Source organism: Elgaria multicarinata, chromosome 19, assembly GCF_023053635.1.
Source record: "Elgaria multicarinata webbii isolate HBS135686 ecotype San Diego chromosome 19, rElgMul1.1.pri, whole genome shotgun sequence".
Taxonomy (NCBI): domain Eukaryota; kingdom Metazoa; phylum Chordata; class Lepidosauria; order Squamata; family Anguidae; genus Elgaria; species Elgaria multicarinata.
Genome location: NC_086189.1, coordinates 18589153 through 18615872, shown reverse-complemented (window position 1 = coordinate 18615872; position 26720 = coordinate 18589153). Strand labels below are relative to the sequence as shown.

At 49.6% G+C, this 26720-nt stretch overlaps 1 protein-coding gene across 2 annotated transcripts in view; it reads right to left on the bottom strand.

Annotated features, from left to right (window-relative positions):
- The window catches only part of NUP188 (nucleoporin 188), a 174411-nt gene that overhangs the window by 138928 nt on the left and 8763 nt on the right, over positions 1-26720 (bottom strand). For both annotated transcript variants that reach the window (XM_063144830.1, XM_063144829.1), the window contains exons 9-40: positions 25275-25486; positions 24805-24916; positions 23108-23305; positions 21963-22052; positions 21276-21341; positions 19052-19171; positions 18651-18777; positions 18222-18377; positions 16361-16487; positions 15958-16045; positions 15801-15877; positions 15107-15221; positions 14694-14814; positions 14255-14321; positions 13935-14063; positions 13613-13758; positions 13307-13413; positions 12473-12679; positions 11959-12128; positions 11368-11437; positions 10297-10364; positions 9027-9222; positions 8036-8110; positions 7527-7612; positions 6355-6500; positions 5746-5927; positions 4494-4694; positions 3621-3713; positions 2700-2858; positions 2146-2283; positions 1804-1878; positions 628-837 (exon numbers count right to left, since the gene is read on the bottom strand). In XM_063144830.1, the coding sequence (XP_063000900.1) occupies positions 628-837; positions 1804-1878; positions 2146-2283; positions 2700-2858; positions 3621-3713; positions 4494-4694; positions 5746-5927; positions 6355-6500; positions 7527-7612; positions 8036-8110; positions 9027-9222; positions 10297-10364; positions 11368-11437; positions 11959-12128; positions 12473-12679; positions 13307-13413; positions 13613-13758; positions 13935-14063; positions 14255-14321; positions 14694-14814; positions 15107-15221; positions 15801-15877; positions 15958-16045; positions 16361-16487; positions 18222-18377; positions 18651-18777; positions 19052-19171; positions 21276-21341; positions 21963-22052; positions 23108-23305; positions 24805-24916; positions 25275-25486 (4134 nt within the window). The remainder of the gene's footprint in view (positions 1-627; positions 838-1803; positions 1879-2145; positions 2284-2699; positions 2859-3620; positions 3714-4493; positions 4695-5745; positions 5928-6354; positions 6501-7526; positions 7613-8035; positions 8111-9026; positions 9223-10296; positions 10365-11367; positions 11438-11958; positions 12129-12472; positions 12680-13306; positions 13414-13612; positions 13759-13934; positions 14064-14254; positions 14322-14693; positions 14815-15106; positions 15222-15800; positions 15878-15957; positions 16046-16360; positions 16488-18221; positions 18378-18650; positions 18778-19051; positions 19172-21275; positions 21342-21962; positions 22053-23107; positions 23306-24804; positions 24917-25274; positions 25487-26720) is intronic.

Sequence of the window (26720 nt, the reverse complement as noted above, 5' to 3'; positions counted from 1 at the left end):
CTGCGGCGCCGGCCTTGGGAGGCACCGCTCCTCCGGCGTCACTTTCCCCAGGCAGAGAGAGGGTGTTCCAGGTTTCTCTCCGCCTGGAGAAAGGGGGGAGTGGGCAACGGTGGAGGCAGGAGAAATCGGGCTCCCTGCACCTCTGGGCTGTAGAGGCTTTGGGATGCTATCAGAGGCAGGATGCAAAGACTACCTAAACCTGAAACGCATGAATAGCACGGGTGATTGATCTCTTTACCGCAAGGGCCAAACCCGACTTCCTCCAGGTGGCCACGCCCCCTCCCGTTCCCTGACCCCCACCCACCTGGTTTCCCAGCTTTTGTGCTCCCCCCTCTCTCCCATATTCAAATAGTTTCGAAAGGCTCCTCCAAAGGCCTCATTGCCGGCTGTAAAGACCTTGAAGCGGCAATAGGCGGGCATTTTGTCCCTGTGCCTTTTGGCTCCCCTCCACTGGAAAGCAGACCCCCGAGGGCTCCACCAACGTGCTAAAAGAGGGCACCCACCAGCCCCGGCTCTAGGGAAGGCCTGGATGGGAGACGGAACTCGGGGAACCCAGAGTCCAGAGTTCCAATGTGGAAGAAAAGCGGGGATATAAACACAAATGAAAGAAGGCAACCGGTGTCTCACCTGGTCGAGGAGGATTTGGCAGATATCCGGAGTGAAGTGGCGCAAGGCGGCGAGGGATTTGCTGAGGATTTTCAAGAGGCCGTACTGCACCGCACGCAGCGCCTTCTGCTCCGCCGCTTCCGTCTCGGGGCTCGGGGGCTTGGCGGAGGCCGGCGGAGGCCTCTGGACGCGAGGCACGACCGCCGACGGAAGGGACTCTCCGTTCTTGGCCTGGAAGGGAGAAGCGCACCGATGAGACCTGAACAAGTTCCATTGCCGGCACAGGGGAGGTTTGCCAAAGGCGTCTAGCTGGCGAGTGGCAGCCCAGCACAGCTGGAGAGCAACAGGTTAGGGAAAGCTGCTAGAGAGCCCTTCTGCATCCTGGGGCTGCAAAACCTGGCCAAGTGCCTCTCCTGGTATTAATCCATCAACACCCTTCGGTCAACATCTAAGGCCCTGCTCTGAGGGGGCCGGGAAGGAAAAGGGGCCTTTTTGGTGGTAGCCTCCTCTCTCGCCAGCGAGGCCTGCCTGGCGCCAGGTCGAGACTTTTCTCTATGCCCAGGCATTTGACAGCATAGGGATGAGCTCTTCAATGCATCAGTTGAATTGTTTTAGGCCGTCACTGATGTCTTGTTGTTCTATAGGGGCGTGGTGGTATTTTATCAATCCTTGGCCCTGTTCGGAAGACACTTTAAACCACCACAGTTAAGGCTTTTTGTTGGTTAACAACACCGTGGTTTAAGGTGTCTTCTGAACAGGGCCGTTGTTTTCAGCTGTTCTAGATTCTTGCGTGTTGTAATTTTGTTGGAAGTCGCCTTGATCTTTTGTGTTTTTAGAAGAGCACGTAATGCATTTTAATTAATAACGGAAAGCTTAGTTCTCACTGGAGTGGCCAACCTCTGTCTGAGTTGTACTATTCCAGACTGCAAATCAAGGCTCAGATGACATTAATATTCTGCCCCCCCCCAACCCAAAAAAATAAACACCCGATGACACCACCTAAACTAACATGCCAAGGAGAATGGTTCTGGCATAACCTTCTCCCTTGAGATGCTAGTTTTCTATGTTTGTGGATTTTTGTGTGCTTTGGCGTAGCGTTCCATCACGTGCATCCTCACCTGGCAGTCTGGAGCGGCACCACCCAAACGGCGATCGACCACCTCAGAAAGAACTAGGCCTCTACCTTCTAGCGCTTACCTGTAAATAGTGCTGAAGCATTTTGCGGCTGTGCAGCAGCGAGGTGCAGGCCTGGCACAGGTAACAGAGGCTCACCTGAAACGCACGAGAAAGCGACGCTTGACAGGTCTTCCAGCAAATGTAAAATGAAGCCAGCTGGCCCACAGGGAGGGTGGAAGTCAGATGGAGCCGAAGGACCCCGATCCCAAATTCAGGCTGCTGCCTTCGAGAAGACACCCCACCACCACTCTGATATTGCAATCTGGATGCCACAAGCCCTTTGCCAGCCGGCTTCCTCCACCAGCGGCTTGCTCTGTCCCTTTCTCGTGTGACGCAGGGACCCGGGCGAGAGGTGCACCCTACCTGCACGTCTCTCAGGAGCTGAGGTAGGTGGAAGTGCCATTCCTTCACGAAGTTAGAAAGCTGAAGAATGAACCCTACAGTATGATCAGCTTCTTCAAGGCAGGCCAGGCTCTGGACTGTCCGGACCGCATTCAGGCACTGGGAAGAGAAGAGCAGAAGCCTTCAGAGCAGGACGAGGAGTCTCACCTTCCCTGTGCCCTTGATACACCCGCCCCCCCCCCAAAAAAAGTGTGCCGCTAAAAAAGGCTGCTGGAATTCTGAAGCACCTCCACCTTCTCCCGTCGATTCTTACAAGACATCTCCTCGGTCCCCCACTGCCTGGAATCAAACTCCGCTCTTTTGACAAGGTCCAAAGCTGCTCTGTTCTAGGAGCCTTCCAAATTATTATTATTATTATTATTTGTTATCAAATGCTGCCGCAGCCTGCGCTGTTGGCATTTGGCGTTTCTGTTTTTAACTTCGTTGAACCGTTTCATTCATCCTTGTAAAGCGGCTTCCCATTTCGGAGGCTCACAAATGCGGCAAACAAATCAAACTCATTCGTGGACACACACCTGGAGGATCCTCTCTTGATGGACACCCACAAAGTCCAACGCATCGGTTAGGAAGTTGTACCGGAGGGTCTTCAGGAGGCGCTCCATCAGCGATATGGAAAGGCGGTAGACTCCGGGCCACGAGGGGCCGTCCAGAGATTTCCGGGATGATGCCGGCACCTGCACAGGCGATCCCAGAGACCAACGACCGTTACAAGGCCTCAGAGAACAAGCGAGCCTTACTACTCGTGCAGCTAGGGGTTTCCCAGGGATATTACTGTGAATAAATGGCTAGAAGGGCCTAGTCTCTCCCTGCTCCTTCTTGCCTCCATTCTCAGGTGCCACGTTCCTTGTGACAAATTTTAGATTGAAACTGGCTGGTCTGTCTACACCATAGCTCCAAGACTGTGAAATCTAGGAAACTGAAACTTGGCATGCATACTCAGGGGACTTTAGGGTCATTTTGTTTTTAAAACACATTAATTAAGTGTAATGAATGTAAGTGTGTCCATGCGATTGAAGCCCGCAGTAACATCTTCAGTCACTAGGGGGTAGACGTCCCCAAAGAGCACATGGCTTTGCTTTCCATGCATGAGTCAGGGGAGATTGGTTGGCTGAGAGACAGAGTTATCTGCCCGCCCCCTCTCCCGGTTATAGGGCATCCCTCCTTCAGTGGGCTATGGGGTGCACCATGGCAGGGGCCCTGCCTTGGATGCAAACAGGCATGGCTTCGCTCCAGACAGGGTGGGCACACTTTACTTTAGGTCTTTGCTCTATCAAACAGAGGGCTGTTCCCACCTGTGCGACACCAGGTCCCGTATGCTAGTCTGAGCGCTAAAAATGCTGGTGATGCACTAGAGGGGCCCCTCCTGCTCCACGAGAGGGATCCAGGCAAATCCGGCAGCCCACGACGGAAAGGAGGGAGGGACAAGAGCCGCTCACCTGACCGGCTCCGTTACTGCTCAACTGGTACACGCTCAAGAGGGGCAAACAGATGCTTGGCATGATGCCAGCTCCAGCAATGGCCGCCGCCCCCTGCAAGAGAGAAGAGAATCACTGCCGGAAGGAACATCGCCTCAGCCCAGGCGGAGAAGATAAATCAAAGCAACCCCAGATTTCTCAGTATTCTTACATTCTTACCCCCTGGCAGCCCAGCTGGTCCCATTCGCCCCTTGGCCAAGGCTCTCCTCTTCCCTGAAATCTAACCGCAGGGCTGGTAGGATGCGGGCTCTCCCTCTCCGCCTTTTAGTATCATCATCGGTCACCTTCTGCCTTGTGTTTTCATTGCCATCATGAATCATTAATACCAACTGTGCAAAGTGCTTATTGATCCCGGCTCCCTTATACTGACCCTCACAGCCGCTACGTGCGACTTAGCGAGTTCCGGAGTTTGGCTCTGCGCTGCGTGAAGGCTGCCCGGAATCTCCCACCCATCAGCTTCATGGGATTACGACACACACACCCCGTTTGGGTGCTGGCATTACGGGAGGGGGAGAAAAATGTCTCCCTCTCCACCTTCTCCACACCAGGCATCATTTTTGTACACCTTTCTATCATGTCTCCCCTCCCTTGCCTTTTTTCTAAGCTGAATGCCTCAGAACAGTGCCATGCATGGGGCCTTTGGGAGTGTGGGAGAGTGCTGGTCTCTGCGCTGAGCTCCACTCCCCAACTCTGAACACTGCCCAAACGGCCCCCGCACACGTTCACAAACAGGGCCGCGAAACTGGACCTGGAGGCATTTCAGCCCAGCCCTCCAGGCTGCTGCCCGTCGGCTCAACAGAGCGTCACAGGGACAAAAGCGTTTGCGCCGCTCACCTGCTGAGTCTTGGCCAAAGTCAGGAGGAGATGCAGCGAGGCTTCCGTGAAGTGGAGGTTCTGCTTGACCCGCAAGCTGATCTCCAGGGCGGTGAAGAGCGTGGGCAGGATCGGGATCTTGCGGGTGACTTGCAGCCAGTAATCGCCATCGACGTCCACTTCGCAGAGCTCCTTGGCCAGGTGAAGTCCCAGCACGCACACCTGCCAGGAGGAGCAGGAGGGCAGGCACAGGCACTACGTGAGCCACTGAAGCGCCACACTTCGTGAGACTCGACTTCACTTCGTTCTCAGTCAACGAGCCACATTTTTTACTGGCGGTGGGGGTTGAAAGAGGCTCATCCCTGGTCTAATATCCTCAATTTGTGTTGCTATTTTGTCATCTGTCAAATGGTCCCAATCTCTTATTGAACCAATTCCAAAAAGGCGGAGAGGTTTTTTCCCCCTTAGAGGAGAAAAGGGTTACCTTCCCCCCCCCTCCACTCCTGCAGCGATCCCAATTCTCATCCACCTCTGTACATTAAGAGCAAAGATGCATTTGGTGTTAAGGTGTGTCCTTCGGCCCAAGTTACCTGGGGTTGTTTCCTGGCCTAACCCACCACGTTGTGCAGGGAAGGGACAAGCTCCACACAGGCTCCTCTCCTCTCCTCAGGAGAGCCTTCCCCAACCTGCTGTCTCCTAGGTATGTTGGACTACAAATCCCAGCATTCCCTGCCAGCATGGCCAAGGGGCCCAGGCGGGAAAGGCTGTCCCAAGCAGACAAGAGGGGGACAAATATGAGATCGGCAATGTGGTACCTGCGAAGCGTTCTGCCCCTCCTGATTTTTTAAATTTTATTTCTCAAGATAGGTAGCTATATACTTTGAATTAATAGGGAGTCTGGCATGCTGCAAAAGGAAGGGCCGCCCTCCGGCGCCATCCTGAACACAGAGTGCATTTATGCGTTGGTGCTCAGAAGCCACCTCTGCTTTGTATTTTAGTTTTAAGTGACTTTCGAGTCTCTGCAATTTGCTTTCTGGGAAACGTTCTGTGACCAGCCATGCGCACATGGGCAAACCCCACCCCCCACGACAGTCATTTTGTGAGAGCGCCCGTGACATTCTCAGAATTTCAGATGTGCCCCAAAAAGGTTATCCCTGAGATAAATGAATCAAATACATTTTTAACTTGGCCACTTTTGGATGCTGTTCTTCATTCCCACCATCGTTTCCCACCCCAATATTACTTATTTTAAGGGCTGTTGTACGTCACTTGCCCCATCTCGCTGGTCCTTCTGCTTGTATCGGGAGGCGTCGTCCGTCTCCATGCTGTCTTTGTCCTCCACGGAGTCTCCCACGGTCAGGCAGTGCCGCGTCTGGTCAAAGAGGGCGATGAATTCCTCTTGGAGCGTCTCACACACACTCAGTACCAGCTGGGAATACTGAGGAATCTCACTCACTGCAACACACACATGTATACACACCCTGGTGTGAGCCAGAGCAGAGAGAAGCAGGGAAGGAAACGCTCTACAAAGCGGCCCGAATTAGAACAAGAGGCGAGGAGGAGAAAAAAAATCTCCCTCCGTCAAGATGCCGCGGGTTTTACAGAGGAACGAGACAACAGGTCTCTGCCAGGAACGTGCAATCTAAAATTCACCACAGAAGCAAAATGTGCGTTCAAGTCCAACTGCCATCATCCCTAACCTTGCTGGCTGGGGTTTATGGGAGCTGTAGTCCAAAATACCTGAAGGGCACCCAATTGCCTACTCCATAGAAAGCAGCTGTGCCCAAAACTCCCCTACTCAGCTATGACGTGAAAAAGCAAGGCTCGGAACCGTGTGGGAGCACGTCCCTGCCTCGAGGCCTGTCGGAAGGAAGCCTCTCACCTTCCACCTCTTTCGTCTGCAGGACCATGATGAGCGCAGAGAACACTTTGACTTTGGGCTTCTCCATCACCCGTTGATCGGCCTGTAGCACCCCATCCAGGATCTGCGTCAAGGAATTTATGATTTTATCTACAGAGCCCAACTCGCTGAAAACAGGGCCGGGGAGAAAGCAAGGAAAAAAGAGAGGGAAGAGAAGCTCTTAAGAGACCTTGTTAAAGCACATCGTATCGTGTCTGCTCTGTGCTGGCCACGGCCTCGTAGGGCATGCAGAGGGCTTGGCTTAGAGGAGAACAGAAGCACGGGACGACAGAGCTGGGGCTGAGACCCACCGCACTAAACCACTCCTCTGAACCCACTGTTTTCAGCACCAACAGTAAACTATCTTGCAGCAATCCTAGTTGTCAATAAGGAAATGTGTGGGAGGGGCATAGGGCACCTTCGCAGGTGCCAAGGAAGTCTTCCAGAGGTGCGCTGGTGCCCATGGGCGCCATGTTGCTTTCCCCAGTCTATACTTTGCCAATTGTCAGTGACGCTCTAGGATTTCATGCAGGGGTCTTTCCCTAGTCCTGACTGGAGACGCGGGGCCCAAACCTGGCACCTTGGTGTAAACTTGGTCCTTTTAAACCTCAGAACCTACACCAAATTGGGTCCGAAACACCCCAGTGGGTAACCAGTGCTAACAGACAAACATTTAATCCCAGCTGACAAGCATCACTGCAGACATGATTGTAAATAAGAATCTATTTATTGTAAAAAAAAATTGCAAAATTAAACTAGTGGCATGGTGGTTATAGAAGTATACGATCTCTCTCTCTCTGGTTACAAGAAAAGAGAATGAAATACAAATTACAAGATTAAGTAAAAGAATTGCAGTTGCCAAAGCAGGTATTACAAACTTAGCTAATAAGATAACGGCTTGAGCTTTTAGCATTGTTATGACTCCTCCTTATCTGCTTCCATTTACTATTTGCGGTTTTAAGCTAAACTAAAACACTTTTGGCTATCAGATGGGATTAAATGTTTGTCTGTTTGGATTAGCACAGGTTACCCACTGGGGTGTTTCGGACCCAATTTGGTGTAGGTTCTGAGGTTAAAAAGGACCAAATTTACACTTGGGAATGCAAAACGGTGCTCCGTCACGGACCTACGACCTCTCGCCTGAGAGACCTTACCTCTTCCACTGTCTCAGCAGGATTAACATAAGAGTACACAGCATGGATCCTAACTGCAAGCAGCGCACGGACGTGGAGACCAGCATCTGCAGAGAGTTGGGTTTTTTTAAAAAAAAAAAATGGAATTACAAAATACAAAATCCAGGAGAGATGAATATACTCATTGGGGTTTTTTTTGCAACTCAGGAATTTAGGGAGGCAGAAAATGTAGTCTTTTTTAAACGCCTCCTAAAAACACATCTTTTTAGACAAGCCTTCTCCAGACTGTAATTTATTCTGGTTTTATGTGATTTTAAAAGTTTTTAAAGCTTTAATCTGGATTGTTACATTATGGTTTTAATTGTAAACTTCCCAGAGAGCCTAGGCTGTTGGGCAGTATAAATACGTAATAAATAAATACGAAAATAAATAAATGGCCTAGAGCCTACTTACCGTTCTCTACAGCTGCCTACCCAAACCCTGTCGAAAACTACCTTAAACATTACAATCGTCTAAATACAATCACTCACCAAGGCCTCAGTCCCACTCAAGACGTCCAGGAACAGTTGCTGGACCACCGAGTCGGTCAAGAGCATGATGTCAGCCTATGAAGATCGAGGTCCGTTATTTAAAATTGGTAAAGACGCCATGTCTGAAATGGTGTGGGGCGCCTCCACAGATGCAGGATAAAATGAAATACCGTATTTCTTCAGTTCTAAGATGCACTTTTTTCCCCATATAAACCTCTCTAAAAACGGGAGTGCGTCTTAGAATCGCGGGTGCGATTATTATTCTTGGAATCAAAGCTTTTTTTCTGTTGGTGAGACTGAAATTAGTGTGCTTCTTACAATCGATGGCGTCTTACAAGTGAAGAAATACGGTAATCATAATAATGCAGGAGAATTTCCCCTTCAGAGGCCCTAACCGAGCGCTCTCAGCACCACCAGGTTTCCCTTTCCTTCCTGATTACTTTATTTGTTAAGATTTTTAATTAAAAGAAAAAGAAGTGGGAGGCCGATAAGCTGCACAGTGAAGCACCGCCCTCCAGCACCATCTTTATCTGGATTTAGGAGCTCAGCCCCCACCTATCTGCCTTGCATTCAGGCACTTGTGCAAGTTTTCTTTTAGCCTCACCAGTTTGGCTTCTGAGAAGTGACACCGTGACTCTGTATCACGTCCCCTGCAAGCTAAAAGGCTCCAAACTCATGGGGAAGGTGTCCCAGACGGTTGATCATTTTACTTGCTCTTGCTTAACCACGCAGGTTTAGACAGGCAAAAGTCCCTCCACTCCCAGTGTAACAATTCTTGAGTTCCCTGCAGGACAGGTCCTTGGTATTATTCATTCACGTGCCACATTACCTGCCCACTCACTTATGCTAGTGTCATCCAAAGCTACACCTATTAAACGGCCCCAACTAAATTATTCAGGCTGTGATGAGGTTTGTTTCCTTTCTTCCTCCTCCTCCAACTCCATCCCTTAAACATTTGGGGACTGACAGCATGGAATGCAAAAGTTCTTACGTGTCTGGAAGAAACAATGAGTATCATCCGCCAGGCAGAAATCAGCATCTGGTACTCCATCATGGAGGTGCAGCCGCTGCCCTCGGTCTCTGCCACGTGGAACGCCAGGGACTTCACGTAGCCTGACCAGTACGCAAAGCGCTTCTCGGCGGAAAACCTCTTCAGCATGTCCTTGAGCGACTGGTCCAGAGAACCCCTGCACCCAAAGGAGAAATCAGGAGCTGAAAGTCTTCTCGGCTGCCCTTGGATTTACAGAAAGGCCAAAGAGCTTAAGCAGGCAGACGTATAGAGTATGAAAAACAAACAGGCTACAGAGTACGAAAATAAGAGATACACACACACAACGCTGTGGGAAGGCTCCAACGGTGCAGTGCCACTGGTACTATGGCCATGGCGCAAGTTTGTAAGCTTACAAACACTACTGATACTGCACAAGCATTTGTTTCCGCTAAGACAACATCAATAGCTGTCGTGCCCGCTTGAATCCTTCCTTGGATCCCAGCTTTGGCACAGAGTGCGGGAAAGCGACTCCCTTAGATGGCTTTAAAAGGGAGCAACCACAAGAACCCACCGACGCAATTCACCACTATATTGCCAACGATGTATAATAATAGGAACGAATGCATACGTAACCACAGAACGCAGGTCAAAACGTTTGGTTTTCTCCCAAGGACTCAAAAATCTTACAGATACGGACTTCTTAAAAGGCCGTTTGCTGAAACAGACTTCGATAGGCATTCTTTCGTCAGGTACATATGCGTTCATCCCTGTTATTATAGTGGTCAACTGTATGACTTTGGTTAGTGTTTGTAATATATTGTCTTAGAACCCCTAGCTGTGAAGTATTCTGTCCTCTGATACAGACAAGAGAGGGAAGAGAGAGAAGACGAGGCAGAACCTTCTTCACGTAGCACAGGGGTGCTGAGCCGAGGTCCCAGGGACCCAATCCACCCCCTGTGAGGTTCCTCAGACGGCCAAAAAACACCTCTCCGTGCCACCAAGTGGTTCCTGCTCCACACCCCACTTCCACAGCTTTCCCACAGTTCCTTCCCCTAAAGCTTAGTTACTGGCTTTAAGCAAAAGCAGGCTGGTATTTCTGCCCCTCTCCCTTCTGCCTGCCCACGGGCAGGATTGTGGCCCCTCCGAGAGCGCCAGTCCTTAGGCTGAGAGCTTCCCCACCCGTGACGCAGCAGGAAACTGTGGTCCCCTCTTCTGTCCGAACTGGGCCGATGGGTCGCTCCCCCTAGAAAATGCTCTTCAGGATACTTACTTGACCACATAGTAGATCTCCAGGCAAATGATCTTCATGATCAAGGCACAGGTGTCTAAGACACTGAGCTACAAAGAGGGAATGGGAGAGAGAATCAGCATGAGAGCTCTGGGCCTCCGATCTCTGGCTGACAGAAATGAAAAACAAAAGGATTGAAACCCATGATGCCCGTTTTGCAGGCAGAAGGTTCCCAGGTTTGATCCCTGGCGGCATCTCTAGGTGGGGCTAGAGAACTCCTGCCTGAAACCCCGGAGAGCCCTTGCTGCCAGTCCGCGTCGGCAATATGGGGCTAGAGAGACCGAAGGTCTGACTCCGCAGAAGACAGCTTCCGATGTTGACATGGCCAGCAATATCCGTGCCCCAAACGGACACCGTATATCTCAGATGACGAGTGCCAACACGTTTCCTCGTCATTAGGAGTTCCCTGACACTGAAGTAGTATTAGTCATACGGGAATCATATGAGGTTTAACTGATTTAATCGAGGCAAATTTGCATATGCATAAGAAAAAAGTGTGCTTTTTAGATTCTGCGTCGAAGGAGGCACCAAACTGGCACCCTCCAGATGTGGTGGACTGCAACTCCCAGCATGCCCAGATGCTGGAGGTTGTAGTCCGACACATCTGGAAGACAACAGGTTGGGGAATGCTGGCTCTCATGTGGGGAAGCGTGAAGGGGAAAGACCTCTCCTGGGATGGCGCCTTGCCTGCCTTCTGCAGTCTAAGAATATTCAAATTTGGTTTCATAAAAGATACCCCACAACTTCTGCCTCGTACAAAAGCTCTTGGCCGAGTTACTTTGCTTACAGTCTCCCCGGTTTTCCCTCTGAGAAAGGAGGGTTCTGCGACTGACCATGCCCACGGCAGCCATTTCCCGACAACACCGACGGCACTCAAAATCCCAAATGCGCCCGCCAACCACCCCCAAAAGCACCCCGTAATCTATCCAGTTTTGGCAACTTATTTCTAAGGCTTCCACCCCGCTTTTCTTCACGAGGGGAGCGGCCATTCCAGGCTTCCACCTTTCTCGCCACAGTAGGAAGCCAGCTCTGCTTTCCACGGGAGCAGCTCACCTCGGACGTTTCGTAAGGCGGAGGAAGTGTTCCGAAGAGCGCGCTGGTTACATTTCCCCAAAAGTTTGGCCTAAAAGAAAGGAAAGAAAAGACCAATGGGTTCCACTTTTGCAAATACAGAGCAAGAATCCAAGAGCACACCAAGGGTCTTTCTTTTATTTATTTATTTATTACACATATACCGCTCCCATAGCCAGGGCTCTCTGGGCAGTTTACTCTGGGCCCCTTTCCAGCCCTACACTCCACAATGGCTGATTGGGCAACCCACAGGAAGGGCATAAGGCGTATCAGCTCCCCGAAACCCCGTCTTCGGCCTCCCAATCAACTGGTCTTCGGAGGGACCTGTTGTTTCTCAACACGGATGTTAGGGTAGCTATCTTGGCTAGTGGGCAAATCCTCCATGGATCTGTCTCATCCCCTTTTAAAGCCTGCTCCTGTCCTCACCACACCTCGCGGCAGGGAGTTCCCTACGTTAACCCAGGCTGCTTCTCCCCTCCCTCCCTCGTGCCCTTGAGATGGCGCTGAACTGCTTCCGGAGCTCGGGATTGCTCCGCTCAGCAGCAGGAGGCTGGCGAAATCAACCGCCCTCACTTGTTCCGGAGGACGAGCATGGCGCTGTCGCGGCGATCCTGCCACAGGGCATGGAGGAAGGCGATGGCGGCGCGTTGCAAGAGCGGCGGGCACCAGTAGCGCTCGGGCTGCCTGGCGTCTATCAGATCTAAGATGACGTGAAGGCAGCTCCACTCGCCTAAGCTGAATTCCTGGAAGAGAGGGACGCTTTAAGGTGATGTTGGAGCGAGGAGATACGGTCGCCTATCTGGTGGTCCTTCCCTTCAGCCACTGGGAAAGGAAAGAGAGTCTCACGTCCGGCCCCCCTCTCCCAACATTAAAAACTCAAACCCCTCAACGTTTCCGGAATAATGCACAAGTAGGTTGCAATGCAAACAAGTCAAAACTATTAGTCCTACGTAGAGTAGGTTGGTTGAAACGAATGGGATTTCAGTTAGCTGTGACTAACCTGTCTCATTCATATTAATGGGTCTACTCAACGTAGGTCTAACCCTGGATGCGACCAAAACGGAGAGGAATCCACACTGGGGGTTACCTTTGACCCATCACTCCCGTCTTTCACTTCAAGGTTGAGAAACAACTCGATGAGGCCGGGCTGCGTTTCGACAGCCACGGTGAGGAACTCCAGGATCATGACTTTGACGCGCATGTCCTCGATTCTGCTCTGCAGCCGTGTCAGGAAGGCGTCTCGGATGGCGGCAGCGTCGTTGCCAAGGCACGCGTAGACAGACATGGGAGCAACCTGAAAAAGGAGGAAGGAAGGCGACTTCTTCTGGAACTATTGACAAGGACGCCACTTTTTAAATGGAAAAATACATCTTTTCTCATCAGTTCTGACTCGGCTCCGCCCCAATTTTATTATTATCAACCTGGGAGTGTTGCAAGTCCACAAAAGGGCTGCCTTGCCCATTCATAATGCCACAGCAGCTCACAGAACACCCATTTCTGAGACAGCAAACAGGTGAGACGATAAGAAAAGTAACTTAGCCAAGAACAGAGGTGGCCCTGAGCTCCGAAACACGGAATCTCTTATTTGAACCCACAGTACTTCGCTTTGTAGCAGGCCAACCTCCCAGCTTTTTAAAAAATTGCTTTAATGTAAATTAAAAAGGCGGGGAGAGAGCCTGGGGGTGCTAAGAGAGATGTCTGCAAGCACACTGGAGACCACGAAATGATTCAAAACAGAGTGATCAAGCTGTCCCACAGTCCGGATGCTTTACCGTTCATTTGTATTCCTAGACAACCCCATTCTCAAAGTCTCAGAGCAGCCATAAAACACAGGACGATAAACCGCCGGAGAGCTTCGGCTACGGGGCGGTATATAAATGTAATAAATAAATAAAAACCCGGGGAAGAGGACAAGCCTTACCGTGGCCAGCCGCTTCAGAAGCTGGATGGCGAGGCGGGGCAAGGCTGCGTCGTGCTTGTGGTAGATGTACTTGGCCAGGACAGCGACGAGGTTGTTCCTGTGGGCGCCTGCCGAGAGCAGAGTTTAAAAAGCACACAGGAACATCAGCGCACCTCTGAGGAAAGCAGCGTGGAGGAAATGTCGTATACGTATTTCCTCAGAAGGCCACGTTCTGCCCAAAAACAGACACGTCGGAAATGACACGTATGTTGTTTAGGCCTGAGGCAGGGAAGCCACTCCCGGCTGGGCAGCAAAAAGGTTACGTACCGTGCTGAGTCAGGGCGTGCTCCAGAGGAGACACGACGCTGGCTGGTGGCTTTAACCGGATGACGTTATTGATGACCGAGAAGGCCAGTTTCACTGTGTGGATGAGGAGCTGGCCCTGGCTCTCACACTGGCTCTGGGGCTCCTCACTGGGCGTACGACAAGAACGGTATCAGAACCCACAGTCCCATCCCAGTGTTAGAACCCACCGTCTCCACAGTCCCACCACAACGTTAGAACCCACCATTTTCACACGACTCTTCACTGCCTCTTATCACACTAGAAGCTACCAACCCATTAAAAATAGATAAAGCAGGCCACTCACCTAGTGGACTGCATGGCCATCACCACGTCAATGGTGTCCACGCCAATGCCCATGATGTTGATGACGGCCTGTCCTGCTTCGGTATTAGCCAGGCTGAAGATGCAAAGGGACTGCAGGCTGGGGGCACTGCTGAAAGGGGAGGACACGGACCTCAGCTCCCAGGCCAACCCTGACACACAGTGAGCATGAGAAGGCAACAGGGTGTTTCGTTCCTTTGCAGCCATGAGGACTAGAAACTCAACTCAAGGTGAGAACGAAGTATGCAGGGGGCTGAGCGTTGATTGGGAAGGCAGGGGGAAGAGGGTCTAAACGCAGCGTACCTGCTGTGAGGATCCATGTCAGGGAACAGATTCAAGATTGCATGGATCAGCTGCACAATAAGATACCCTGAAAAATAAGGGGAAATGCGAACCATCTTCAGGGGGGAAACGTGGACCCAAACCAGCCAGTTTATCTGCGACATTTTGTCCCTATGGGAACGTGTCTAGAATTATTTCAGTTTGCACCAAACACTAAGCCAGAACGGTCAAAAATTCTGGCTTCTGATTCTCGCTGCCCAATCCCTCACGCTTGGCTCCAACTGCATGTGGAGGCAGCGAAACTCGCCACGAACCTCCCAGGGTGGAAAAGATGCCCCCGGACCCAAGAGAGCTGGGGACTCCTGGAATAAGGTACAAATGCCCCAAAGCAGCACAGGACCCAACAGGAGAAGCCTCGACCCCTCGGGGGGGAGGGGGGAAGCAGGGGAGTCACGCGTACCGATTTGCTCTCTCACGCCGTGGGACTTGTAGCGCCACTTGTGGTAATTCGGCAGCATCTCCTTCAGGACAAACACAACGCACGGCACCAGGCCTTGGCTTTGGGTGCTGCCCAGTTGTCCCTAGGGGAAGAGGTGAGACCACAGCATCTTTCGTTAGCAGGAATGCCCCGACACAGGCAGCCGCAAAACCACTCTTTGCAGCATTCAAGTCTCTCTGCGTCCAGGTCAAAGGCCGCCCTGATGCCCTGCACGTGTTTTGGACTACAACTCCCAGTATTACTGACCATGCTGGCTGGGGCTGACGGGAGTTGAAGTCCAAAAGATGTGGAGGGCACCACGTTGGGGGCGGCCGTCCCTGACGGCACAACGACAGGCTTCCCCGGCACGATTCCCTCCCCCTGAAAGCACTCACCCGGACCAGCGTCATGACTAAGTTCAGGAAGGAGACCGTCACCCCGTATTCGCCTTGCGGCTGCTCAATGCTCATGAGAAGATTGCCGTAGCCTCCGGCATTCATGCCCTCTGCACTGTGGGGGAACAGGCGAGGGGGGGAAAGTGAGGGCAAGGCGGCCGTGACCGGGGGCGCGACAGAGAATGCAGAAGCCTGATGTCCCAAGTTCAGACGACACAGTGGTGAAGCGTTTGGAGCTGAACATGATGGCTTAGCGTGTTGTATGAACCACGACTTAAGCGTGCCGTGGGAACCATTCCTAACCATGGTGGCTACGTAACCACGGTTTAAACACACTCACTAACCATTTGCTGCAAAAGGGTGAGCACCACGGCTTAGCGTGCCGTCTGAACAGTCTCTCGATAAGTAGATAGATGAAGCCGCCTTAAACCCACACAAATCTTCAGGGCAGTTTTCCCCCAAGGTGGGATTCTCCAGAAGTTTTGGACTACAACCTCCCTCAGCCCCTGCCATCATGGTCAATGGTTGGGAATGGTGGGAGCTGTAGTCCAAAACAGGTCAGGGAGGGCTAACCTTAGTTCATTTCTAATTATCAGCATCATCGTGAGTTTTTGTCCATTATATCCAGCTGTCTCCATCCACCTCAGTAACACAGCATCCGGGGGCGGGGGCAGGGGGGGGGGAGTAAAATTACCTGATCATGTGACTCATGCTAGAAACTGGATTTGCCACAAACGGTAAAAAGCCTGTAGGGTGAAGATCAGTCCAAACCTGAAAAGAGACCCAAAAGATTACACACACACACACACACGGTGACTGGGATAGAACGGACGTGGCCAACCGTCTCCTACCTTCGCTGGCATTCGGGAGGCCAGCACTGTCAAACAGTTCACACAGGAAGTGATAACATCAACCGGGGGAGAAATCACAGTCGTTAGCCTGCGAAAAGACGTTTAAAAAGGCGGCTCTGAGCTTCACAAAACACTCAAAGATGAAGTATTGTTGCTGCATGAGCACACAGTGAGGTACTTTGGAGATTGGGGGGGGGGGGGGGTTGAGAAAGGCTTAGGGTGCAATCCCGTGCATGTTTAAACAGAGGGGGGAAAGTCCTACAACTCCCAGCATGCCACGCTGGCTGGGTCATGCTAGGACTTTTTCTGTCTAGAAAGGCATAGAATTGCGCCCCTTAAGCCCAGGTTACTGTCCAACATCCTGGTTGGTTCAGAAATAAAGCACCAGCAGGCGCCGACTTACCTTTGTAGCAGCATGTAGATCCGCGACGTGATCGGCAGAAGGCAATCGGCTATCGACACATCGGTGCTGATGACTTTGTGGACCAGATCAATGATGGGCTTAACCCGCTGGCAGTGCTGGAGCACATCTGAGAAAGGGAACGTGCGTTTAGCACGGACACGTCGGTTTCCCAGAGCAAATTCAGGCATTCGGAGACATAGAAGCCAAAACACTAAGGGCGGCTAGGATGGTGAGGACCAGGGAGGGGGCCGGCTCAGTGGTGACCCCGCCCCTCAGGGACCAGCTCCCATGGCGGGTTTGTCAGGCCCCAAGGAAGTGAAGGGCTCTTTTCTTCATTTACAATTTTACTGAATATGTGTGAGAGTGGGGTGATAAGGGTCTGTTGGCATAGCACAGAGAAAGAAGCTGTGGAGGGCATCGAATGGGTTCAAATAGGCACATACACATAATAAACACTGTATCGAGGGTTAGATGCTTTGGTTTAGATAAGGCCTGATGAAATAGGACTTGATACTGCTCAAAGGCATCAGTCATAAGAACTTGTGGCTGGACACACTTTCCCTCAACAGCCTTTCTGTAATTTTCCAGACTGAGGGTTCGATGGTTAATTTCTGATTTTATTCCTTTTTTTTTAATCGGTAACCTCTTTTTTACAGAGTTCTCTTGAATAGGAATGGATTGATTTTTATTGCAACCGCTTTGTACGGTTTTTATCTTGTACCCTTCAAGGCGGGCTGAAAACAATTTTACATAGATCGTGCAACGTAAGGCAGCCTTCGCCAGCCGGGTGATCTTCAGGTGTGTTGGCCTACAGCTCCCAGCGCGGTCAGCGATTCTTTGATCCAAATCAGCTGTTTGTAGCGTCCATGAGATTATTACCCTCTTCAGCTCTCTTGTGGTTCCTCCCACTACTTTTCAACTATTTACAGGCAAGTGTTTTTACACTAGTAAGAGAGAGTTGCACACATGGATTCAGTATCTTTTCCGTGAGTCAGACGCCGTTCCCAAATGCAGCAGGTAGTGAGACAAAAAAAAATTCTAGCTTTACACAGAAAAACCCTATTAATTTAATTATTACAAGAGTTTTTTAGTGGCGCATCTTTGTTGTTACAGATGGACATGAACATTTTGAGATAAAACTCAGTATTTGGGCTATCAAAACGAGCAAGTTTCACATCAACCACGGGAGTCTATATCAAGAACTCCTCAAGTCTGGACATTTCTTAACAATACATAATTAAAAAGATTACTGATTAAGGAGGAAACGGTACATGACTCGTGAAAACCGTCTAATCTTTTTGTATACATTTGTCCTTAATCTTTTTGTGTGCTTTTGTCCTATTTCCTGGCTATCAGGCAATTCCTGTTTCACGTGTATTCATACATATGATGTGGTTCTTATTGTATTCAGAGGACACGTTTTTCTATGAGATATTGTCTTGAAACGTTTACACATATTTGTGTGTTTCTCTGTATAATCCGAGTAATACAATTTATATTATATTTTATATTATGGTTTTATACTGTTGTTTTATACTTTGAATGGTTTTCATTTTTGTGAACCGCCCAGAGCGCTCTGGCTATTGGGCGGTATAGAAATGTAATAAATAAATAAATAAATAATTCCCTGTGATGGGTTAGCATCAACAGCATCCTCCAGTTACACCAATTGGTGATTGTGAATTGGATAGAGTAAAGATATTGAATAGTTTTACAGAGGATACCGTTTTATTTCATTACTTTGCACATCACTGACAAACTATACGTCTGTTTGGAGGATTCATTTTTGTTTTTGTTAAACCTCTCACAGCATGGTCCCTGCCCCACGCCGTCCCAGCTTCCCAAATTCCTAGACACCCACCAGCGGTTGACACGACATGCAGCAGCATCTCAATCTCACACGTGAACAGCGTCCAGCTGCTATACGAATACTCCCAGCGTACCAAATAGGCCCGGTCGTCCAGCATCACCTGACCCACAGTCCCTTGAGGTATCCTCAGGTTTGTTTGACCCAGCCCTAAGGAAAAAAACAGCCAATGGGGAAGTCAGAGGCCGTAGCTAGACCTAAGGTTTATCCCAGGATTGTCCTGGGTTCAAACCTGTTCATCTAAGTGCCACGCAGGGCATCCAGCACTCAGGCAGAGACGAACCCAGGATGATCCTGGGATAAACCTTAGGTCTAGCTATGGCCAGAGTCTTCACAGGAGCAGAATTCCTTGTAAAAAGCACACTGGTCAGATCCTTTCGCAATTCTGCATGGGTTAGGGTTAGGTAGGGCAAATGTTCTTACCGAGGGGATAGAGCAGCTTTGGCGCTTGCCTCCGCCACAAGGTACCATCTTCATGAGAGATCACATCGGCCGGCTTGTGTTTGTACAGCTCGATGTAGAACGACATCTTATCCAAGAAGGTGTATACCTTTAAGGAGGGAGACAGGGGTTGGCTGGGGAAGGTGGCTGAACAGATCGACACAAGTCCTGCTGCTCCAGGAGCAACCTGAAAGGGACCCTCCGCCACCAGTGGCCACGGGACACGAATGTCCTTATCTGAGAGAAACCTCGGGAAAGAGGTAGCTCAACGCTCCATCAGAGAACTCCCCCCCGCCCTGCCGCCGCCTTCCTTTTTAATACACACGGGGATCGTTATATTAAACACACATTCTCTCATTCTCTCCAGAACTCCCATAAGGTACCTTCTTTGCCGTAGACTTGTCTGAAACAAGAGCGGTAAGTAACTGCAGAAGAGGAGAGAGGAGATGGGGGAACATCCCACAGACGCTGTCCAAAATAATGGCCAGGCCTGCCGTCGGTTCCTGGCGGGAGACACGCAAAGCAAAGTGATCAAAAAACCGTGTCGATCCAAGGCAACGTTTGTATTTTAAATCTCTGCATTGCTGGTCGGTTTTGTTCTGGTTGTACTTTTATATGGTGTTTTTATATTGTGGGTTTAAGTTTTATACTTCAAATTGTACTTTATGGTTTTAATTTTTGTGAACCACCCAGAGAACTTGGCTATTGGGCGTTATAGAAATGCAATAAATAAATACATAAAGCTTTGGAGCACAGCTCTGCTCTAAAATCCTGGCCACTGGGAGGTCTAGAGGCAGGGCTGAGGAACCATCGCATTTCACCTGTTCTCACCTTCATCGGTGGAATAAGGGCCCCTTCACACATGACCCCTCTTCCAACACAGAGATAATTTCCATATAGGAAAAGCCACGTACAAAATACACTTGCTGTCACGGGTAAAACGAACCCTCAAGGGCATTTTTTTTTCTCTGCAAGCAGAAGATGAAGCCTTATGTTGTGGACAGACATATATCTATTTTCAAAATTTATACACTGTCTTCCTAAAGAAAATCTTTTAACACAGAAGCAGGAATAGGTGTGGTGAGATTTGCTGGGAGAGAAGCCCGGCTCCCTGCCCCCCGCCCCCCATTCACTCCTTAACCCACACGTGTATCTAGTTCTGGATCAAAAGCCGATTTCTGCCTTTCACACAGGCTGGTTCCTTGCTCTCAACGCAGCACACCCATTTCCACAGCTGGCTCACAGCTGGAATTTTGTGCATCCATCCATACCCATTGAACGAGACACCTGAATGCTTCCGCAAAGCAGTCTTCCCCAACCTGGTGCCCTCCACATATGTTGGACTACAACTCCCATCATGGCTATGCTGGGCAAGGTGGGAAATGTAGTCCAACACATCCGGAGTGTGTCAGGCTGGGGAAGGCTGAAGTAGACCCTTAAGTGATTAAAGCAGGAGCTTAAAAATGGGAACAGCCAGGACAAAACGCCAACGCGTGTCAGGCGATCTTTGCATCACTTTTGAACGTGGAGAAAACACAGGAAGCTGCTCTTAAAATTGCAAACTGGAGTTTCGAAGCCATGAAAACTTTGGTCAAAAGGAATGCAATGGGAGGAAATTGTCAGGGCAGGAAATGTATCTACAGAAAGATAAGCCCTGAATAGAACTGGGCATAGAGTCAGAGTTTCAGGTGCTGCTCATTAATGATTGTGGAAAATGGTGTTTATTGAGATAAAAAAAATTTGTTGGAATAGAGATTGAAGAGACACCTATAGTGGCATTACTATCATTATACGGAGATTTAAAGTGTAATAAAGAGACTAAAGAATTGATAACAAATTTGCTGACAGCAGCAAGGTTAATTATATCTAGGAACTGGAAGGTTCAAGGAGATTATCATATTGAAGAGTGGTATAAAGAAATTTGGGATATAGCTATTAATGATAAATTGACATGTAATATAAAGGTAAGAAAAGGTATAACAAATGTAAATGAATTTGAGGGAATTTGGAAACAGTTCCTAGAATATGTATTCTCTAAGGGGAGTGGAAAACCACCACCAGAAGAAACAATGAGATTTTGGAAGCAGGAATAGATCCCGAAGGGTGGAGGGGAGCACTTACGTTATGCGATCATGTAAAAATGATAATTACAAATGTGAAACTGTAAGCAATTTATGTAATGATTTATGTGCTTTAATTAGTATTATGTTGTTGTATTTTAAGATGTGACATCAATAAAAATTATATATATAAAAAAAGATGAAACTGTAAAGGTCAAAGATTAGAGGAGACGTTCCCCCCTCATCCTTAATTGACTGACGCAATAGTGTCATCATCTAGTTTCTGAATGTATATATAGTTGTGCCTCTTGAACGTTCCTTTTTCCCCGTTGCTGCTGGTCGATGGAAGATTATGTGTTGGGAATGATGCATGTTGATATGCCTCAGTAAATTCTTTTACTGAAGAAACTCCACGTCTGGGAGTATTTCTTTTGAGGAGGGCACTCTGTCGCCGAGCAAAGGCTCGAAGGCTGATATGCGTTTGCTTAAACTCTGCTAAGTACCTAACAGAAATACGGGCCAAATACCTGCCCGACAGCCAACTCACCATCTTCCAGAACAACGGAGGAATGGTTGAAGAAGTCAGCACTTCACACGCTGTGTCTATGATATCCTTTAGGAACAGGGGCGAGGAGGGGGAGAGAAAACACACACCCGTTACATGTGGTCGGTTCATTGTGTTGCTCATTTATTTGCTGCATTTTTATCCTGGTTTTCAGGCACTGACTGTGTCCCAAAGCCGCTCACATCGATTCAAAACAGAGGGAGGAGAGCCCTGCCATAGGGGCTTACAAACTGAAATGGCAAGACGTGCAAAGGGAAGGTGAGTGGAGGGGAAAGGACGAGGAGAGAAATCGGTTGTCTGAGGCTAGAACAAGGCGGCGTTGCTCGAAGTGGGCATTTAAACGTATTTTGGGCCAGGCCGATATTCCTTTGCTGCAGTTTTGGCCTGAAGAGCAATCCTGGTCTTTTTATCCATTTATTTTTTTAAAAAAATACAAGTATCTTAAATATTTCTAAAGCCGCCCTTTTCCCCACCTCCCAATCGTTTTGCAGTTTCCTGGCTTTGGGGGAGTTTTTCCTCCGCATTCTAAAGGCTTAGAGTTCCTGGCTGTAAAAGCTGCAAGCTAAAATGTGCCATTTTGGGGCCGCCCCTTCTGCCCTAGGCCCCTCCCACCCAGGGCTGCCCCGGAACGGAACTCTGCCCTCGGGCTGGAAGAGGGTCAACTCCTACCTGCTGATTGCCCAGAGTGTGCAGCTCCAGCGTAGTGAGGACAATGGAGATCAGGCCGTAGGTGCACATGCACGCGGTGCTGTAAACACACTGCAAGGCAAAAGGAGGAAGAGGCGAGTGAGAGAAAAGCCCTCCTGGTTCAAAAGTAAAGTACGGAAGTGGACGAGGCCACTGCTACGACCTCACATGCCAGGGTCACAAGCCCACGCCGCAAGCGTCCAAGGAAGGCCAAACACCTAAAGCGGGGTGAGATTTTTGCTTCAGTTTGGTTAGGTTAAGAATTGACCAAGACCGCATCTACACTACTGCTTTAAAGCCCTTTACAACTGTTTTGACAACTGTATATGGAGCGTGTCCTGGGCCCCAACAGTTGTCAAAAAGGTTATAAAGCGCTTTAAAGCGGTAGCGTAGATCCTGCCCCCAGATTCGCAAAAGTTCTCCATATCCACGACAAAAAAGAACTTGCGATTTTGACAAACAGAATGTGGGAGAAACCAAAACCGACAGAGATTCATTCCTGCAGGCCCAGGCCTTCACCTGCTCTTAAAAGTCTGGGCCTGATTCCCTGTGGATTCAACCATGTCTGTGGTGCTTGGGACGACCGCCTCTCTCTCTTTTTTTCCTGTTAGGCAGCTCATCTTTAACACCTACACTGCAAGGCAGGCAGGTCACGAAATCTCACATTTCAAATTCAGTTCAATACTAAAATTTCCCAAGTCCTTCACCTTCGGGAGAGAAAGGAACTCGAGATCTTAAAAATTCCAATGGGGGAATAAAGCAAAACTGGAAGATTTAACCCTCCTTAGTAACAGCCAATTTCTAACGTCCCTTGTCTCAGCTTTCACCGACGCATCGATGAAGGGGTCAAAAGAATCCGTGTGAAACAAGCGGGCTTCGGAAAGAACGCAAATCCATAGGAGGGCAGGAAGCGCCCCTCACGTTAATGCCCCAAATCATGGGCCCCATTCCAAGGTTGTGGGGCTGCATCAGTGGAATAGTTCAAAACAGCCTCCCCTAGCCTGGCGCCTCCAACATGTTTTGGAGTGCAACCCTCCAACGTCCCCCATCCAACACCAGGAAGGCACCAGGTAGAGGACGGCCGCCCCACCTCAAGATCCCTCCCGTGAGATTACATTAAGACTCACCTGTCCCTCGCTCCTTACGGACCGGAGCATTTTCGTCAGATACTGGAAAACGTTCAGCTGGATGGCCGTGCTGCCCATGCGCAGGATCGCGGCCGTCGTCTCTTCTTTGCTCAACGTGTGGCGAAGCACAGCCCAGGCCAAGAGGACAGGCGCGTGATGGGAGATATCCCCTAGAGTCAGCAGCAGGCAATCCATCTCCTGCTCAGGGCACAAAAAAGAGTTGAACTAGCAAGCATTTCGTGCTAAATATCTGAGCACAAGAAATGCGAGTTCGAGCACTCTTATTTTGTTTCTTCCCTGAAGAGAAGAAGCAGGCCTTTCCCCATCGCTCAGGAACTGAGCATCTTCCTTTCCTGGGCCTGTGTTTTAGGTATTTCAAGATGAAAGTACTTTGAAGAAATTGCCGGAATTATTTCAGGTTGAGGACAGGCGGAGCTCAAAGAGGCGACTACAAATTCTACAGCTATTTCCTCTGCCTAAAGTGAATATACGCATTATTTATTGATTACACTTACATCTTGCCTTTCCTCCAAGGAGCCTGAGACGGTGCACGTGGTCCTCCTCCTCCTCCCCATTTTATCCTCCCAGCAACCCTGTGAGGTCGGTGAGTCAGTTACCGGCCCGAAGTCACCCAGTGGGCTAAGTGTCATGAACCAGGACTCCAAAGCCTCCTTCCCAGAAGAGGCTGCTCCTGAATTAACTGTTCATGGAGAGGACTCTTGTTACAGAAAGGCGTCATGCGGCGTCCACCCTCTCAGGGCCAAGTTCTCAAGGAATACCCTAGAACCTGTCTGCTGCATCCAGAGGAAGTCGCAGTAACATCCTCAGACTTTGAGAGCTCCATCCGTGAAGACACCAGCATACCACAGCCTGAGGCTACCCAAATAGACCAGGCCGGGTGAAAAGAAAAGACCTCCACCAGTGTGGAGGCAGGGCAAACCAATGGAAAGGAAGCTAAAGCCCTACTTAAGGCTTAGTCAGGATATGCTGCTTGTTGGAGCAACATGAGGTCCCGTTCAGAAGACATCTTAAACCACAGCTTTAACCAGGGTGAATAAGGCTTTTTGCTTTATTCACCGTGGTTAAAGCCACGGTTTAAGGTGTCTTCTGAACAGGGCCACAGACATGCTTGCCTGGCTTCCAGCCCAGTATCACTCGGAGCTCTCCATGGTGCTGTCCTCATCCCATTTCTGCCTGCATGAGAAACCTGCTTTGCCAAAAACCCTGTACAGAGCCTTGGAACTCAGGTCTTACCAGAGTTCAGAAGGCAGAACAGAACGCTAACCCACAGAACTGATTGGCTGAAGTTGAGGGCCCAAGCAAGTATCAAGGAAACTCCTGGACCAAAAGCCCAGCAGCTTGCAAGGTAGAAGGGGATTGATTTCAGTCTTGCATAGTGCACCAACCAGTGAACCATGATCTCTCCTTCCTGCTCACTTCTCCAACAAAGTATCTACTGATCTCTGGGAGTTCACAGGAAGCTCCAGCCCAAAGAACTGAACAGTGTGTTATTGTGGAGGCAGAAGCGAACGCTCCCATGATGTTATCACACTGCCCATCTTTGCCGCAGCTCTGCACTTCCCCCCTTTCGTTATTGATGTCTCACTGAGGATCGATAGACAAGCGTGCCAACTTATGAACGCTGAATACTATTTTGTAGCCATCATTTGCAAACACAGGTTTTGTTACAGGTTTACCTGGAAGATTTGGCCGCTGCCAAATTTATGCTCCTCTTTCCTGTCGTACAGTAAACGGTCGTGCAGAGACTCGATTTCCATGCCTTCCACTAGAATTAGTGAACTGAAGTGCCTGGAAATGTAGAGAGGAGGGGGGGGGGGCGGACAGAGAATCAGAAGTGGAAGAGGCAACAGAGGAACAAACACAATGATTTCATCCTTCTTCAAACAGCCCCCTTGTTTTGTTTTGAGAGTGCTGGGATTTAAAATAAGTGTCCAAAGCATGCTAGAAGACTTCCCGTTTTAAGAACTTGTTAGTTCACAAACAGACAGAGAGGACCATCAACAGAAAAAGGAAGAGCATTTTTCTCTATCAGTTTCTACCACACCTAGGACCAAGCAGCTGTCTAGGTGCCGACAGACGCACCGACATCCTCTTCTATTATTAGATGGTCTGTAAAGGCCTAATTGGTCAGAGGCACCACACTCACCCGATACGGTCTACGAGGTAGTCCATGCTTTCATCAACCAGATGTCTGTTGGTCTGCCTAGAGCCAAAGCCCTGCTCTTTGAACACCTTGGCAAAACCGAGCAGCTCCTCAGGTAACATCTCAAAATAGGCATAGTAAATGAAGATGATTTCAAGCACCATGGACTGCTCCCGGAGGCACTGCGCGAACCAGCGAGAAACTTGCCGCTCTGTCTGCGTGAGAAGCAGAAGCCGAGTACTAGTAAATGAACAAGTAACATGGGGGGGAAGGGAGGAAGAGGGGAGGCCACATTTGGAAACGTCAATCGGATGCGGAGTTAAGCACACCCGAGCTTAGAATTACGTGGGCTTTTGTTGTTTATTCGTTCAGTCGCTTCCGACTCTTCGTGACTTCATGGACCAGCCCACGCCAGAGCTTTCTGTCGGCCGTCGCCACCCCTAGCTCCCCCAAGGTCGAGTCTGTCCCCTCCAGAATATCATCCCTCCATCTTGCCCTTGGTCGGCCCCGCTTCCTTTTGCCTTCCACTTTCCCTAGCATCAGCCTCTTCTCCAGGGTGTCCCGTCTTCTCATTATGTGGCCAAAGTACTTCAGTTTTGCCTTTAATACCATTCCCTCAAGTGAGCAGTCTGGCTTTGTTTCCCGGAGTACGGACTTGTTTGATCTTCTTGCAGTCCAAGGCACTCTCAGAATTAGCTACACGTAATTCTGCACAGGATCGTGGTGAAATTCTTCAGCTTCCAGAGGGGAAGAGCGAAATGTGTAGTTTTTAATTCAAGAAGCAAACAGCACAACGCTCTCCCTATAGCTCTGGGTGTAGCATACAAGACACATGCACACACCAAAAAAAATACTGGCCAAAAATTATTTATTTATTACATTTCTATATCACCCAATAGCCGAAGCTCTCTGGGGGGGGTTTCACAAAAATTAAAACTACGAAGTACAGCATAACAACTGTTACCCAGAGAAATCTGGCTTCCTGTAACTTGAGCCCATTATTCAGTGTCCTGCACTCTGGGATGATCGGGAGGGCCAGGATCTCTTCTCGATCCTCCCAGAGTGCAGGACACAGAATAACGGGCTCAAGTTACAGAAAGTCAGATTCCGGCTGGACATCAGGAAAAACTGCCTGGCTGTTAGAGCAGTACGACAACGGAACCAGTTTCCTAGGGAGGTGGTGGGCTCTCCTACACTAGGGGGTCTTCAAGAGGCAGGTGGACAACCCTCTGTCAGGGATGCTTTAGAGTGGATTCCTGCATTGAGCAGGGGGTTGGACTCAATGGCCTTGAAGGCCCCTTCCAACTCTGCTATTCTATGATTCTATGACCTTCTCTTCTGTTGCTCCCAGACTGTGGAATGGCCTGCCAGAGGAGACTCATCAACTTAACAGTCTAACTAGCATTCAAGAAAGCTATCAAGACTGATCTCTTCCGGCAGTCCTATCCA